At 44.3% G+C, this 17,735-nt stretch overlaps 1 protein-coding gene across 3 annotated transcripts in view; it reads right to left on the minus strand.

The window, feature by feature from the left end:
- LOC147232734 (A-type voltage-gated potassium channel KCND3-like) overlaps positions 1 to 17,345 on the minus strand; it is a 100,503-nt gene extending 83,158 nt beyond the window's left edge. For all 3 annotated transcript variants that reach the window (XM_086149759.1, XM_086149758.1, XM_086149760.1), the window contains exons 1-2: positions 16,951 to 17,345; positions 15,031 to 16,203 (exon numbers count right to left, since the gene is read on the minus strand). In XM_086149759.1, the coding sequence (XP_086005885.1) occupies positions 15,031 to 16,133 (1,103 nt within the window). In that variant the 5' untranslated portion in view covers positions 16,134 to 16,203; positions 16,951 to 17,345. The remainder of the gene's footprint in view (positions 1 to 15,030; positions 16,204 to 16,950) is intronic.
- Positions 17,346 to 17,735: the final 390 nt, after the last annotated feature.

Here is a 17,735-nt window from a genome sequence, read left to right on the forward strand (position 1 = left end):
GGACAGTTGTGCGTGCTACTCCATGTTATTTCATCATTGTGTTCTACTGTTTTTGTACTTTTTTTCAGTAGCCCTCGTTATGGCTCCCAAAAAGGCTAAAAGTGTTGGTGATATTGGTCTTAAGAAGAAGTTAAGAATTACACTTGATCTGAGGAAGAAAATGATCGCTAAACATTAGGGACACCATCCAGTCAACCATCTGTACCATCCTGAAAAATAAAGATGGGCTAAGGATGGTTGATGTGGTTAAAGGGGCAACTATACCAATAAAGCAAATTTATTGTTAGTTTGGATCAATGCTTCTCCATTCTTTTCTGTTATGCCGCCCCCCAAAGAAGAGGAAAACATTTCACGCCCTCTCTCATTCTCCGCTGCAACTATAAATCGGTATCATTTGTCTATAAAATTGTTACATGTACACCCCTGCACAACACTGCATCCTTATTAACTTTAAAGAAAAGAAAAGATCAACTTGCAATAAAGATTTATTAACATGACAGTGCTCGCTGGTTTACTGAAATAGCTTTCACAAAGCCGGATGATCGTTGGCAATATTCAGCACGTTTTCTCTGAAAAAAAAAACTGTTATCGGCTTATCAGTGTAATAGGAATGTAATGTCTTTAGGTGATGCCTTAATTTATTTATTATTTTGGTAAACACACTGGTCTTTCTTCCTGAAGCTAAGCGCCACATATGCTTCGTCATATTTCCCCGTCTTCGCTTTCGGGTGACTTTCGTTTGTCTCATTATCCCCATCTCTCACCGCCATCCTTGTCATCCCTGTTAAATATTTTTCCATGGTGTCTCTTGAGAGATTGTTCACTGTACTTCACATTTCATGCTCTGTGCTGTGTGTGTGCATGCTTAGTGCAAAAAAACTAATACTCATGCATGTTCCCTGGAGTCACATGCACCCCCCTGGCATTGCACCACTATTTAGTGGTTGTAAATATATATATATCTATAGATAGTGTTCGCGAGGGTCTCAAATGTGAGAATTACTTTACTTTTGCTGATTTAGTTAAGGAAAAATAGAGTACAAGTGCTGCCAAGAAGAGAAAGAACACCAGAAACACAGTAATAATTACTCTTCAAATTCTTTCTGTATTTTTGCCATAAATAAACCCATAAAAAAGTATGTTTTTTTGGAGCTAGAGAACAGGTCATTGCGGTTTACATCTATTTCAACGTTGAACATTGAACCGAAATGTTTGCGAACTGAGTCAAAGAACAAATTCATTTCGTAAGCCAAGGTTCTACTGTACATTGCAAAGGAAGTACCATGCAGTCGGAGACCAAAGTACCGTACATTTTGGGGAATGAGAAAGTTCATGGCTCAAACCCGAGGGGCTGCCGTCACTGGATGGGGCAATAAAATTTGGTGCTGCCGTTTAAATTAAGAGTCCTCGGCGTTACAGAGAGAACTGCGTAGGATTTTGACTTGTTTCTTTGGTAAATTGCTTGGAGGCCTCGTGATTTAGTCAATGCCTATTCGCCAAACAAGGTGGGGGGCTAAAAATGGCCTCTGTACTTGGACGTGACATATTAACAAGCACATGACATGATGATTTGATAAGCAGTTGTTTTTTATACAAGGGGGTTGTTTGCACACACACACACACACACACACACACTGTGCAGCTGCCTCCTCTGGAACAAGAGAACTGATGGAGGGCTGATGAAACAAACACCACTGGGGCATTATGGGCTGATTGTTAATGAAAGTAGCCATTATGGTATGGCAACCATGCACGACGGCCTGAACCCGGGTTGGTTGTTTTTTTGTTTTGTTTTCTTTTTTAACTCCGCAATAGAGGAAAGAGGGATTGAGAGAGTGGCGGTGTCGAGCTTTCCCAGACAACCTTTGCGACTTCTCTAGGAGGCCTGTGCTGAGAAATTGGTTCAGGCCTTGGCTCGACCACGGCGGGAATATTTCTAATTTTCTACCGGCTGCACTTGCCTTGACCCAGGGGGGGTCCGACGGGCGACGAAAACAGGCCATTAATTCAACAGTGAAGGCAGAACGGCGACGAAAGAAACAAAAAAAAAAAAAAAAATGCCACAAAACAACATTCCTGCTCCGAAAACCAAGCGCTCGCTGCTGCTGAATTTATTAGAGTTCCTAAATTATTAACAAAACAAACCCGTAATTAAACGGCACTCACCGCTTCTTCAAATGACCTGCATCCAAAAAAAAAAAAAAAACACTACAGAATTATCAATGACCGTGGCTCATATTCATAAATATCCATAAATATCCATAAATACCAGGACTTTTTTCTTCATGCTGCAACCTGGGGTTTATTTATATGACAGATTTTTGACGGTACACAAAGGTTTTATTCAAATAAAGTGAATTAATCCACGAACACAGGGAATTATTTACGGTTGGATTTCCTCGATCCCGACTCGGTGGTCCCTCAATCCCCGTGTAGCTCTGGATGGTTGTTTTTTTTTCTGCATCATCAGGTCGCTGGTCGGGTTCAGGCGGTTAACACCCTCCCCCGAAAGGAGTTCCCATCGCGGCCGTTTGTGTGCAGAGCGTGAGGCGTGATGGTTGTTCAGAGGTGAGGAGGCAAACACCATGAAATTATCAAATCCTGGGTCCTCTCCTGGATTTGTCCGGGTTTCTCTCCAGATTTTCCAACATGGATTCTCTCCATGTTCTCCTGCTCGTCTGGCTGCTTTACAAACTGTCCTACCTTGATTCATTCCATGTTCTCCTTCTTGGGTTCCTTCCATGTTCTCCTGCCTGGGTTCTCTCCAGGTTTGTAATCCTAGGATCTCCTCATGTTCTCCTTCCTGGTTTCTCTCCATGTTCTCCATATTCCGGTTCAGGATTGAAGATCCTGAACCGTCCGGCGTGAATAGTGCGATGTTTCTGTATGTGGCCCTCTGATTGACAGTTGACTGGGTTAAGCCCGCCTCTCACCCCAATCTCAGCTGGGATTGGTTCCTGAGACCTCTTGACCCACGGGCTTACCCTGCATGCGGACTCACGGAGGCGTCATAATCCATTCATTGCATCGACAGCGAACGTTTTCCCTGCAGACTCATCTTTCAAGGGGAACTTTTGTCACATTCAACACTCTGAATTGAGTAATTTTGACATTTTATGGATACAGGAGAAACTACAGATGGGTCATTTCAGTCTGAGTGCACCCGAGCTTCGCCCGTGTCGTCAGGAAATCTGATTTCTCAGTGGAACTCATCACCTGCTCGGCCCGTGTTTCGTTACGGTGGCAATCCTGCTTCACGGAGGTTGGCGAACCAGACTTTCCAGAGTTAACCAATTTTCACGGCTCGCGCCGGCAGTTCCGTCTGACATGGAAAAATGCAAATTAAAAATGGAAAATAATCGATTTGTGTGCGATGCGCAAAGGTACTAGCTTAATCATAAAAACTCCAGGTGAACCATTTACCGAAGTTCCAACATGGAGGCCTTCAGATAAAATAGAAAAATTTGCCATTTTTATTCGGCCGTCCAGGAACAGACACACCATTCACCTCCACAGATCGACAAAGCATACAAGTTTGCAGCAAGAAGGGAACCTTGGTACTTAATCTGTAAGGAAGTCTGCAGTGGTGGGGAAGTATGATAGTGGTGAAGGATGTTTATGAAAGCTGTGAGACAGCTTTGAGGAGTTCAAGATGTAGGTAGGCGTGCATCAGGGATCTACTCTGAACCCCATGCTCTTGCCCTGGTGATGGCAGATGATGCCCACAGGAATCTCCTTGGACAATGTTTGCGGATGACATTTGGAGTTGTACTCAAAATGGGGAACAGGTGGAGGGGAATTTAGAGAGGTGGAGGTCTGACCTGGAGAGGAGAGGTGCCCATGTGGAGGATATGAAGCACTTAGGGTCAACAGTCCAGAGTAATGGAGAGTTTGGAGAAATATGTGCAAGGAGGTTGTAACAGGTGGAGAAAAGTTTCAGTGGTGATGGAAGAATATCCCAAAGATGTAGAAGATGGAGGTGAGACCAGCCATGTTGTCTGGTTTAGAGACACTGAGGAGAAGACAGGAGGCTGAGCTGGAGGCAGCAGGGATGAAGAGATTGGAGGTTGTCTTTGGGAGGGAGCATGTTTTAGATGTTTTGGAGATAAGGTCCGATTGAAAAAGTCATGGGATGGTGAAATGCAGGAGGTCTATGAGGTCTTTGAGAGGAGGTTTATGGATGGAGTGAGAAAGGACATGAAGTTAGTTGGTGTGAACAGCTGAAAGAAAGAAACCACCAGACACTTCCACTAATCTTGTTTTCGTCGAGGAACTGAAGTACAAGGAACCCAAACAATGGGTTCTTGATGGACTGATTTGAGTTCATTAGGAAGGCCGAACGCTGCCGTCAGGAGGCGGCGAAGAAAGGCGCTTAAACCTGATCCTAAATCCAGACGTCCACCACCGGCGCCTACCTCTGCAGACTTAATGGATCTGTAATCCATCACGCTGTTCCCACCTTCGCTCCAGACGGACAAGAGTCACAATTCCTGCTGGCACTTGAAAGCTTAATCGGTCGGAAGGAACCCGTATTGTTTCTTAGCGAGTGCTGAAACCGCTGATGCAGTTTTTTTTTTTTTTCTTCTTCTTCTTTGTCCGTGGCCCACATTTAGAGATGTTAACAAATCAGCGTCTGCTCCTGCAGCAGCAGCTTGTCAGGCAGACGCGAAGAGGAGACGGGACATTTAGAAAACAATGTTGGCTTTGTTTATGTTCCGTCTTTTGTTCTTCACTTCTTCTTCTGATGGATTTCTCTTTGGTTTCAACGATACGTGTCGACAAGTCTAGCCGGCGCCGTCAGGCTGGACTTGTTTACACTCTGGCTAGCATCAACATAGCATTGTGGGATTCTATTCATTTTATTTTCTTAAGCGTAGCTCTAAGCAAAGGCAGCACGATGGCGCAGTGGTTAGCAAGAAGGTCTCCCATTCACTTCCAACAGTAGGCCTCTCTGGGCAGAGTCTCCATGTTTTCCCAGCGTTCTTTGCTTTCCTCCCACAGTCCAGAAGCATGCAGGAACTTCATTGGAGACCCTAAATTTTGCAGATATGAATGGATGAATGGTTATATGCCTCTATATGACGTGTAAATGAACGGGTGAATGGTTGTACATTGTATATGACATGTGAATGAAAGTAAATGCGTTGTATGTCTATGAGTTGTGAATGACAGCGTGAGCGGTTGTGTGTATATACAGGACTTTCTCAGAAAATTAGAATATTATGATAAAGTTCTTCTGTAATGCAGTTAAAAAAACAAAAATTACTTTTTCATGGTATTCTAATATTTTGAGATAGGATTTTTGAGTTTTCTTAAGATGTAAGCCATAATCAGCAATATTAAAATAACAAAAGGCTTGCAATATTTTACTTGATTTGCAATGAATCCAGAATGTATGACATTTTTGTTTTTTGTAATTGCATTACAGAAGATAAAGAACTTTATCACAATATTCTAATTTTCTGAGACAGTCCTGTATGTGACACAGGAATAAATAAGTGAAAGCTTGTCGAAATCTTCTTGTCGTGGCAACAGGACTTAAATTTCTTCATCGGAAGATGTTTCACCCCTCATTCCAGAGGCTTCTTCAGTTATATTCAGAAACTCCCCATAGATCATTAGAGGTGAAGAGGCCTCTGGGATGAGGGTGAAACATTTTCCAGTGAAGAAATTCAAGTCCAGTTGACACGACAAGAAGATTTTGACAAGAAACCACCATGACCTGGACGACTAAGAACCTCCACGAATGTTTGTATGTCTCAATATGATATAGCGAGGCATGTGAGCGCACGATAAGCGGTATAGATAACGAATGAACGAATGAGCAAATTTTAATTTGTTCTCCATCTTGATAATGTCTACATTTCTGTGCACTATTCAAATCTGGCTGCAACAGTATGCTTATTATTCATTTATTGCGACCTATCTGGATTAATTACAAAATAAGAATTCATTGTCAAGGGAAACCAGTTCCAAGAACGTCCATAAAACAAGAAACACATTCATGAATGCATGAACGGTTTAAAACAATTCACAAAAGTGAGTTTTCGTCACTCTTGTATTGCATTAGGCTTTGGACGTTTCCTGAATTTCGCTTGTGAGCTGCGTCCATTTGTATTCCCTTCTGCTGCTATTCCGCCTCTCACTTCCTGCCTGCGTTCGGTTTCCCCCCGCGTGATTGGCTGTCCTGCCCTTCCTGTGTCAGGCAATCAGTCTTTGTCAGGCTGGCCCCATTCCCGAGTTTTACCCCATCCAATCAGCTACACCTGTACCCGTGAAATTAGCTCAGGTTAGTGTTTCACTTTTCCCTCTCTTCCAGTGTTTTTCCACATGCGTGTCAGTGTGTGTGTGTGTGTTTCCTTCGCCTTTCACTCCGCCGGATCCTCTTCCCGGTCGTTTTTGCTCAATTTGGAACACTGTGAACCTGAAGGGACGACCCGTCCGACCCCCCCCGGCCCCTGGGCCCGGTCCACTTTGTCTAATAGAAATGCTGAACCGAGGGTGAGGAGGGGGGGAAAGCTAGAAGTCTCTCCGAAGAAAGAAGCAGATTTTATATATAGCCGCTGATTAAAGCAGCGACGGGAACATGACCTACATGCATAACAACACTTCCTCTGGTTTTGCGCTGCGGAACACGCCTCTGTCCAGGACCAGGACTCCACAACTGGGAGAATCACTCTAATTATAACACCCGAGTCAGATTTCAATGCACACCTCATTAATATTTCTCTCATTATTGGGTTAATCGGGTTTTCGGAGACGGAGGGAGGAGGGCGGGCAGAGGGCTGCCGGGCGCGCTGGCGAAACCTTTGTTTTTTTTTTTTTCCAGCGCACCTGTCGTGCAGGTAAAAAAAAAAAAAAAAAAAAAAAAAAAAAAACAGGTATAAGATTACGGTTGAAATAGATAACCTCCTCCATCCGCTGTTCACACCGCTTTCTCAAAATAGCCGCTCCCCGAGGAGAGGCGTGCACGAGGCTGGGGTAAAGAGGGTTTTCTCCCTCCTCATCAATCATTCAGGTCCAGTTCCGGTGATGCCGGTGACCGGGTATCCGGCCGCTTCCCGCTGCGTCGGCAGGCAGCGGCGAGATCCAATCCAGTGCCTTTTATCAGCCGCCTGAGGTTGATTTAACACCCTCAGTAACCCCCCCCCCCCCCCTTCCCTCCCTCCCCCCCAAACATCCCTCGGCCCCCCCACCCGGATCTCCAAAGCATTACGGAGAAACGTTGTGCTGTCTGGGCTTGTACGCAGGCACGGACGCCGGAAAGGCAGGTCATAAAAACGGGACAAAATCAAAGGCAATGATCGTGTGTGTGTGTGTGTGTGAATGAACCAGCATAAAAATAAAGGTTGATAGTCTCGATGCTTTGCGAGAAAATCTCGGCAAAATTGGTTGTTTCTGAGAATCTGAGCGCTGTCAGCACAGACGTGTCAGGTTTTTTATTTCTGCAGAAATACTTTCACATGGAGAGACTGCAAAAAAGGTCCACGGTTAGATTCCCACTGGGGGTTCTTTCTCTTTCTGGGAGTTTCCACATTCTCACTGTCACTGCTTGGGGTTCCTCTCACAGTGTAATACATGCGGGAGGTTCACTGGACACCCTATATTGTCCAAATGTGTGAATCAGAGGGTGAATTGGTTTATGTCTATATATAATATGATATAGAGTGAATATGAATGACTGAGTGAATGGTTGTCTCTTTCTCTGACCTGTGAACGGTTGCATGCAGTGGCGGCGGACAAAATTATCAAGGGTTGGCAACTTTTGCAACGATGACTTAGGTGAAATTAACAGGTGATTCAAAAATTTCATAGCAATACAAGTTGAGACCAATAGGAAGCTACATAGGCTAAAGGAAGGTGCATCCAAGATTATTCACGAGTGAAATTATCTACATTGACCATTCATTCATAGAAGAATTGCCACTGTACTTCAAGATACACTATATGGTCAAAAGTATCCGCTTACCAATCAAATAATCTGAATCAGGTGTTACAATCACTTCCATGGCCACAGGAATATGAAATCAAGCACCTAGTTTTTACAAGCATTTGTGAAAGAATTGGTTACTCTCAGGAACTCAGTGAATTCCACCGCGGAACTGTGATAGGGTGCTACCTGCGCGACAGATCCAGTCATGGTATTTCCTCGCTCCTAATATTCCACAGATGAATTTTCAGCTGTATTATAAGAAAACTGAAGTGTTTGGGAATGACAGCAACTCAGCCACAAAGTGTTAGGCCATGTAAACTGGCAGAGTGGGTTCAGCGGACGTTGAGGCACATAGTGCGAAGAGATCGCCAACTTTCTGCAGAGTCCATCGCTACAGACCTCCAAACTTCATATGGCCTTCAGATTAGCTGTGGGGTTGGATTTCAGGAGCTGGGCTTGGTCCCTTAGTTCTGCACATTTCCATGCTCCTAATTTTGGGGGAACAGTTTGGAGCTGGCCCCTTCCTTTTCCAACATGACTGTGCACCAGTGCACAAAGCAAGGTCCATACAGACATGGAAGACAGAGTCTGGTGTGGACGAACTTGATTGGCCAGCACGGTCCCGACCTCAACCCCATAGAATACCTTTGGGATGAATTAGAGCAGCGACTAAGAGCCAGGCCTTCTGAAGAGACTGTTTTTCAAAAATAAATTAATTGATTAATTATCAACAATAATGATAATTCTAGTAAAAAAGATATATTATAAAAAATGTTTTTTTAAATTAGAGTCTATGAGAGAACTCAGGGTGATTTCAAACTATCCACAAAAAGGCCCCAAAGGCGCTGATTGGACGTTACATTCAGAGCAGCCACGGTATGAGAACTGTGAGTGAGTGAATGGTTGTATGCATTCATTTTAGTTAATAAGTTAATAAATATATAGTTAATAAATCAAATTAATTTAAAATTATAAAAATGAATCATAAAACTATAAATATATGTATAGTTTTATATATATATATATATATGTATATATAGTTTTATAATTAATTCATAATTAATTTAATAATTTTAAATTAATTTGACTTATTAACAAATAAATCAATTATTAAATCAATTAATGTTAATTTAATTAACATAACAATTATTAAATAAATTATAAAACTATATATATAGTTTTATAATTCATTTATATATACTATATAAATACTAATTTATATAACTATATACATATATAAAACTATATATATACTTATATATATATATAGTTTTATAATTAATTTATAATTAATTTAATAATTTTAAATTAATTTGACTTATTAACAAATAATTCAATTATTAAATCAATTCATGTTAATTTAATTAACATAAACAATATTAAATAAATTATAAAACTATACATATAGTTTTATAATTCATTTATATATACTATATAAATACTAATTTATATAACTATATACATATATAAAACGATATATATATTTATATATATAGTTTTATATATTAAATTAATGATAAAACTATATATACATATATATAAAACTATATGTATATATATAACCATATAACTATAACTATAAAACTATATATATATATATATAGTTTTATATATATATCGTTTTATATATATGTATATATAGTTTTATCATTAATTTAATAGTTTTAAATTAATTTGATTTATCAACTATATATTTATCAACTTATTAACTAAAATATATATTTTTAAAAAATAATAATAATTCATAAAAATGTTCGGGGACTTCACCAAACATTAGTACAACATGGTGAAACTGCTTAAACATGATTATATTTTCGCTACATCTCGAAATGGCCGAGCAGCAAATGACTGGCCGTCACTCAAGGGAAGGCGGAGTGGCAAACCGAGGAAATCTGCCCATCTGGGTTCCATTTAAATCTGCAGATCTGCGTGGCCTCCACTCGCCGCTCCGTCTGATGTGCGGCAGCTCAGCCAATCACTGCCACTTTATTTCACAGGACACCGGGTTCAGTTCGAGGACGTGGCGCTACCGGGGAACAGGATCGCCTCCAGAAATGCCTGGAGCGGAATCGGGCATCCCACTCACAAGGGTTTTTTTTTTTTTTTTTTTTGCAATCATATGATTGCCGTCAAAATATTGAAAAAAAAAAAGAAGATAAAGCTTCTGTTGTCAAGGCAACCAATGGGCATCACAGCCAGGACACGCTTGCCCTGGTCACATTATTTTTCCCATCAATGACCCTTGACTTCATTTGATTGGTTTGGTTTTTAGCCATTGTCAACACCCAGAAATTAGACCAGACCGTATGGCCCCTCGACGATTTGCTCACGGGTCACCATCATGGACGATAAACCTTCATCGGAATCTAAACTGATGAAACAATGTAATATTTTTAAACATTTGGTCTTACCACTTGGGGTTAAGGGGTTAGCGCTGCCGCCTCACAGCAAGACGGTTCCTGATTCGATTCCGATGTTGTCTACATGGGGTTCCTTCGGTTCTCTGGTTCACTAGAGACCCCTAATTGTCCTGACGTGCGAATAAGAGTTTGCATGGCTGCATATATCTTAATGGCGTGTGAATGCTTGTTTAGCGACCCGTCCAGGGTGAACCCCGCATATCGGCTCAAACATCCCCGCTAGCACGAGCGCAGGATAAACTACAACGATAATGAATGGTTTTAATAGGTCCGAAATGCAAACGGTGTTTACATTTGATTGAGAGAAAGGCAGGGGTTCGACGCTGACTCAACGAACTGGCCTGAACCTGACAAAATGATAGCATCGCAGGGGCTAAATCGCAAATCAAATGGGAGAGATAAGAGGTAACCGTGTCCCCGCCGCTACAGCTCCTGATGTGCGCTGACGGACGGGTTTGTCCGTGACTTCATCACCTGAGCAAACGCTGCGTCAGCAGGTGAGCAGATTGACAGGCACCGCGCTGGGACCGGCCCCCGGGCCGCCGGGGGGGGGGGCTATGCTGGGTGTTCACTTGCGGTAGTAATTACAAAGAGATTAGCTTCTCTTCAGGAGCGTGCCAAGCAGGAACATGGTTGTGTGTGTGTGTATGTGTGTGAGTGAAGGGGTTGAGGGGGTTATGCATCATGTTTTCCATAACATTCATTGATTATCTATACATCTTATACACTCAGGATCGCAGTGTTACATCAAGAAATACAGCAGTGCATGCTCATTATATAGAAATTATATATACAGCCATTCACTCCCTCATTAATGCATCATATAGAAACATCCAACCATTACACATCATATAAAGACTGATTCACTCATTCGCACATCACATGGAGACAGAACCATTCACTCTCAAAAACACATCACATAGAAACATACGACCATTCACCCTCTCATTCACATGTCACATAGACGGAAACATTACTCGCCCTTTAGTATAGTGTTACGCAACCCTTCACTCTCATTCATGGATCATATAGAAACGTAGAACCTTGTTATTGACACATTACATGATGAAATTCAACCATTCATCCTCTAATCACCAAAATATAGAGACATACAGCAATCGAATCTTACATTCATGCATCATATAGAAGCAAACAAACATTCACTCATTCATTAATGCATCATACATAAACATACAAGAATTCACTCTTATTCACCCATCACACAGACATTCAACTATTCACCCTGATATTCACGTATCTGACCAATTCAAGATCTCCAATGAACCTCCTGCATGTTTTTGGACAGCGGAGGAACCCGAAGGAACCCCATACAGACACGGTGGAGAACATGGGGAATCCAACCATGGACCTTCTTGCCGCGATTGTGCTTTTTACTCCTAATGATCTAACCACCGATGTTGCACAAAATCGACATTGATGCAGCAACTCATAGCGCATAGATTTTTGAATTTGGGAGAACATAAATATCTGTCGCATCGACATTTCAAATTTCCTCCCGTTGACAAGAAATCTAGACCTTTATGGCTGTGGAGACGATTCACAAGTACCGTCACTGCTCGACAAAGTATTGCACCGGTACTGAAAATGCATCAATTCCCAGTTACTTTTCTGATTGCGGATGAATGTCCTTGGATGACGATGGCGATCATTATCGTCGGAGCCGTAGACTCTCTACGCAGTTGCCCATTGTGTTGTCGGACATAATGGCGCTGCACTCCAAACGCGTGGTTCGGGGCTCACCATTTGCATAATGCTTTCACCCTGGCATTTCTGCCCCTTTGTATGTGTGATACAAAAGGACCCTCTAATGACTCTTAACGCACACGCACGAACACACATGCGCACACAGATACGCAACAAAGTAAATAGTTCGCAGCACAGGTAAGGTCAGAAATCTCAGCGGAGAGCAACTGCTCCCAGCTAATGGTTGACTTTTAATTTGGCTTCCATTTCTGTTTGTGCAGAATAAGCCAATGGACCAGAAATGAGAAGGTGTAATTATAAACAGGCCTGGAACGGCCTCCTCTACAGAGATACGATGATACCTCAAAAGTGTAATTTGGGGTGGTGTGGCGCAGGAGGTTCAATTCCGGGCTCCTCCTGGTGTGTTGAAATGTGTTGTTGAGCAAGACACCGAACCCCTAACTGCTCCATCTATGATGGGTTAATTGCAGAGAACTAATTTCCCCATGGAGATTAATAAAGGACAAATTATTATTATTAATTACGTGTGTTGATTTGCACAAGCAAAAAAGCGGTGTACTATCACAGACTCCCGCTTAATTAAAAGGCGATTCCCAGCTTCAGTTTGGTTCCGAGAAACGTTACCAAAGGAACTGCCGCCGCCATCGACATACGACTTCAACGATTAGTAGGGGAAGAATTTAAGCTTGCGATTCCTCGCTGCTGCAACCCCCATCAGCGGGATGATGCAAGCACGGTGTTCATCCTCCACAGTGCATTCTGGTAATTCTGGGCAATTAAAAGTGCACCCCCCGACTTCCAAAAAAAAAAAACACACACTGCATCATTTAGAAAAAACGCTAAAACATGTTGACGAGCTTAACAGGAGATGCAGGGGCTTGGAGGGAGTGGAGAGTGTTTGTAAAGTATCCATTATTTGGCCATGTGTCGCACCTCTGGCTCTGGCCCAGAACACTCAGAGGGCAGCTAAAGGCAACCAGGAGGTGATGCCGAAAAACTCCTCCAAGTACAAACACCAGAGTAACCAACTCCAAGAAAGAATAAGAGGAAAAATTTAAATATCCATTTGCCTGCGAGGCTTCTGGACTCACCTGGAAGAGCTGGTCGTCAACTAGATTGCTTTTCCTGCCCGGGATGAAAGTAGACCATTCCGGACTGGTTCATTCATTGCAAGGCGATGTTCTCCATGTCGCAGTTTCAAACTCTGGATCTCACATTCACCAATTTTCACACCCGATAGCGGTAGATCTTCCAAGCAAGGTGCTAACTAGAACCACCAGGCCTAACCGAATATGGGAAAGGATGACCTGCTCTCTTTAGCAAAGGGACCAGCAGTTTCCCGCGGGCCGATTCGGTCAGAGGTGTGTTCAGGAGCGCTTCAATGTCTTGGAATATGGGCACAGTTCTCGCTCCTCTGTCTTTCAAACCTTCAGGGTTCCATGTGTGGTCTGAGTACTCTGGAGTCGGCCAACGTTGTTATAGGCTAACCACCAGCACATGACAATTGCAAGTTTAGTTAGCACGCCCCGTTTCAAAGTGCCGTATCCCCCTATCTCTGTGTTCATCCCTGACTAAATTCTGTACACTTTCGTGGGGCTCTCAGGCACGTACCCAAAAGCAGCAAATGGAGCGGTACTGCCAGAAGTTGTAGAGGCACGGTATGCTCAAGAGCGACTAGCAAATGGAAAAGAGCGGAAGAAGACAACATGGCACTGGTGTAACCAGAAACAAGAATTCTCCGTCCACGTACCGCCACCGTCTCCTGCTTTTCCTCTTTCTTAGAAAGTACATTATCACCAGGTTTTGAGCTCAACTTGGAGGTGAACTCTGAACTCTGCTCTGTCCTCTAGTGGCTGTATTGCTTAACAACAACGGGAAGTATTTGTGAAGCGGACATACATATTTACATGGCCGACGTGAGCAGATTAGACTTAAAGGAGGTCCGCGCGCAACGTTAGTGCTAATCCTGCCTCAACCAGTCTTTCCACCACCTTCTACAGTTACAATTAAGAAAAAAAAATGAAGCTACGTTTAGAATTTTTTTTCAAAATGAGGGCACGAAATTGTTCTCTCTCACACTTTGAAACAGACGTTATTAGAAGATGGTTGGCTTCGAGGCTTTTCTTGACTGGAGGTAGAATTAAAGTTTAAAAAGAAATTCTCCATCTCATATAAATATAGGCACCTGATCTTTGCCCCCTCGTTTAATTAATCATCAGGAGCCAGTGAGCTGCCGCAGCATAAAAAACAGTTTAGCATATAAAAATAAATAATCAACAACGGGTGTCGCAAGAGCCCCTTTTTTTTTCAGTTCGGCGTTCATAATGGAGTACCTCACTTTCAGTTCTGCACTGTTATTGAAGTAAATCTGGATGAGCCAGCGTGAGACATTGGCCTCTGCCTCCAGGCACAAAGCGCTGAGACCCTATTAATCAAAAATCTTTTGCTCTTTTTTTTTTTTTTTTACTTTTTATTCAACCAGCACAGCCCTTCTAGTCCGCCAATTTGTTCTCTCGAAACAGAGCTTAGTTTCGAGTCATTAAAGAGTCGAGCCCCATCAGCGTTGCGAAGGTTTGAGCGAATCCTTGATCGTTTTTTTATTCCCACTGTTCAGTTCCGATTCGCCGGCCGGAGACCGACGCAAACACGATGCTCGTTTTTCATGAAAAATAGGGGATTCCGCTCGTTTCTTTTAAGACGCGTAAATCCGCGCCGCATATCGGTACTGTTTCCGTCTCGGTTACGGTTTCGGTTCCCAGCTCCCGAGCTCTTTGTGAGGCTAACTGAAAGCTGCTACTGTCGGCGCCAAAGGGTTGACGCAACAAATCCTCACCGCCGAGCAGAATGACAGCCTTCGTACGGCCGCTCGCTCGATACTCAATGGATTTATATTTTAAAACCAAAAGGCATCATCGGCATGACGCGACGGATTTTGGCGGGAAGCTCACTCACCCCAAAGTCGTCATGGTGACGATGGTGTACCAGAAGGAGGCCGGGATGCTGGTGAACTTGCTGGAGCTGGAGCCCTTCTCTGCGTAGAACATGACCGTGGCGAAGATGATGATAGCCATGGTGAGCGAGAAAAGCAAGAAGCCCAGCTCCGAGGCGCAGCTCTTGAGCGTGTAACCCAGGATCCGCAGACCCTGCGAGTGACGGGAGAACTTGAAGATGCGGAAAACCCGGAACACCCGCAGCGTCACGAAGGCGCCGCTAACGTCCTCGTTGTTGGTCATCACGAGGCCGATGTAGTACGGCAGGATGGCCACCACGTCGATGATGCTCATCACCGAGCGCATGAAGCGGTAGCGGCTGGGCGCGGCGAACAAGCGCATCAGGTACTCCACTGTGAAGATCATGACGCAGGCGGTGTCCATGCAGAAGAAGGCCACCGTGTAGCGCTCGCCGCACGGCATGTCCTTGTGGTTGGCAGTGGAGCCGCAGGGAACTGTCTCCACCACGTTGGTGATGACCGAGATGGCGATGAAGAAGCCGGTGACGTAGTAGAAGACCAGGGCCATGGTGGAGGTGTGGGGGTTCTCGAAGGCCCGCCACATGGTCTCCCGGAAGTTCATGTTGGGTAGCTTCAGGTCCTTGTTCTCTTCCTGGTCGTCCTGAAGCCGCTCCAGGTTTTCCCGCTTTCTGTCCTTGTACTCTTCGTAGCAGCAGTCGCCGATGATCTCGGGGATGATGCCGAAGAAGGTCAGCTCCTCGTCGTACGCCGAGATGCACTCGTGACGGGGGTAGTGAAGTTTCCCCGTTCTGTAGAAGTTGAGGATGCTCCTGAAGGCGTCGGGGTCGCGATCGAAGAAATACTCCTTGGTCTCCTCGTTGTAAAAGAAGTCCTTTTCGGAGCTGCCCAGCAGGGTGTCCGGGTACCGGTCCAGGGTGGTCCTCCAGGTTTGAAAGCGGCGCCCGCTGACGTTGAGGATGATCAGCTCGTCCTGCCTCTTGCTGTTGTCTCTCGGCGAGACGGGCATGGGGCAGTTGGCGACCGGCATCCAGCCGATCGCCGCCGCCCTGGCGAAAGGGAGCCACGCCGCCACTCCTGTCGCCATTGCGAAGCCAAGCCTCGGGAAGAGCTCCTCCGCACCTTCAGGCCCGACCCCTTTGGGAATGAGCTAACATCTGCGGACGGGGAGGGTCGATGAGTTTAGCGATAAGAACGTGCAAAGATCAGAATCAGAAGTGAGGCGAAGTGAAGCCCTCAGGAACGGCCGAGAACCCGAGCGCAGACCGGCGAAAAACAATTTCAAGGGCAAAGCGAACCAGGGGCTGTAATTGCGCAGGAGAGGACCGCGATATTCTCAGGGTTGCATTTCCGATGCACTACCCTCACACTACCTGCAACGCTGTGTGTGTTAGTGTGTGTGTGTGATATATTCAGGGGGATGCAGAAAGTTTTAACAGCACTAGAAGCAGGAGTTAAAGCAAAATCTCTTTCTTTTATTGCCTGACTCTCCACTTGTGGTTGAGGCTCTTCGGCATCTCCATCGATTTTTAACTCATTTCACTCCATCCCTCCCCGAGCTGCACGGCGGGGGGATGCGGGAAGCGGGTGTTCAACCTGTTGAGTCGGATTGAGGCTTCCCTGGATTGTGCGTTTTGTTTTTTTTTTCTTAAATATTGTCTAATTTCTTTTTTCTTTATTTACATTTAAATTGAATTTAAAAGAATTTCGAGTACTACCTCTAGATGTGTCTCAGCGGCTTTGAGAAGATCCCGCAAGACGCTCCATATCCGCAAATCTACTCGAGTGAAGTCAAGGTACGAATCGCTCGGCGTTTGCGGCGCCGCTGCGGGATAGTTCACGCAAAGGAAGAAAGAAAAAAAAAAAACAACAACAAAAAAAGGCGTGTTGGGGTTCAAACTCACCGGAATAGAAGGATCCATCCAGTCAGGAGGAGAGGGGAGATGTTGGGCAGCGAGAAGAACCCCCTCCCACACACACACACACACACACAAACACACACACACGGAGCCACTGCTGATGGAGGAGGGATGATGATGAAGATGAAGCGTAGCCTCCGGGAACTGACGGCCGGGAGGATGCGGGCGCAGCCGCCGTCCAGGACGTCTCTTTTGCGGGAAGAAGCGCCGAGACCCTCCGGCGGATCCTACATCCTGACTTCTTCTCTTGGCGCGTTTGGAAAGTGAAATGTGACGGCGGGCAGCGGCGCGTCTCCTCCCTCCATCCCTCCCTCTTCACCTCCTCCCTCCTCCAGCTTAAAAGTACAATGTACTCTCATCGTGCCAGCTCCGTGTCACCAGCTCCCCTCCACACACACACACACACACACACTTACACCCCCGTCCTACGTGACACACTCAGCCGGTGGCTCCTGTTAAATTCAATATTCTCCTTTTTGTTTTTCTTTTTTCCACAGGCGAATAGTTAAAAAAAAAAAAAAAGTGTAATACACTTGAATTACAGTGATGGAGAAAAATACCAATAAACTCAAATGGCAAAAGTGTAAAATTGCCATCTTGCTTTCAAAAGAGAAATCATTTTTCCTGCCTGAGCTGAATATTCGATTGGATAATCTGATCTCGGCAACTTGATTCGTAAAATGTGTCAGACGGCGACTGCGGTCCCCTTACAAGGAGCCTCGACAAAAATAACATTCTGGAACGAAGGAATACATTTTATTTTTTTTATT

Source organism: Fistularia commersonii, chromosome 7 (assembly GCF_037954325.1).
Source record: "Fistularia commersonii isolate RoL2024-O1a breed Wild chromosome 7, RoL_Fcom_v1.0, whole genome shotgun sequence".
Taxonomy (NCBI): domain Eukaryota; kingdom Metazoa; phylum Chordata; class Actinopteri; order Syngnathiformes; family Fistulariidae; genus Fistularia; species Fistularia commersonii.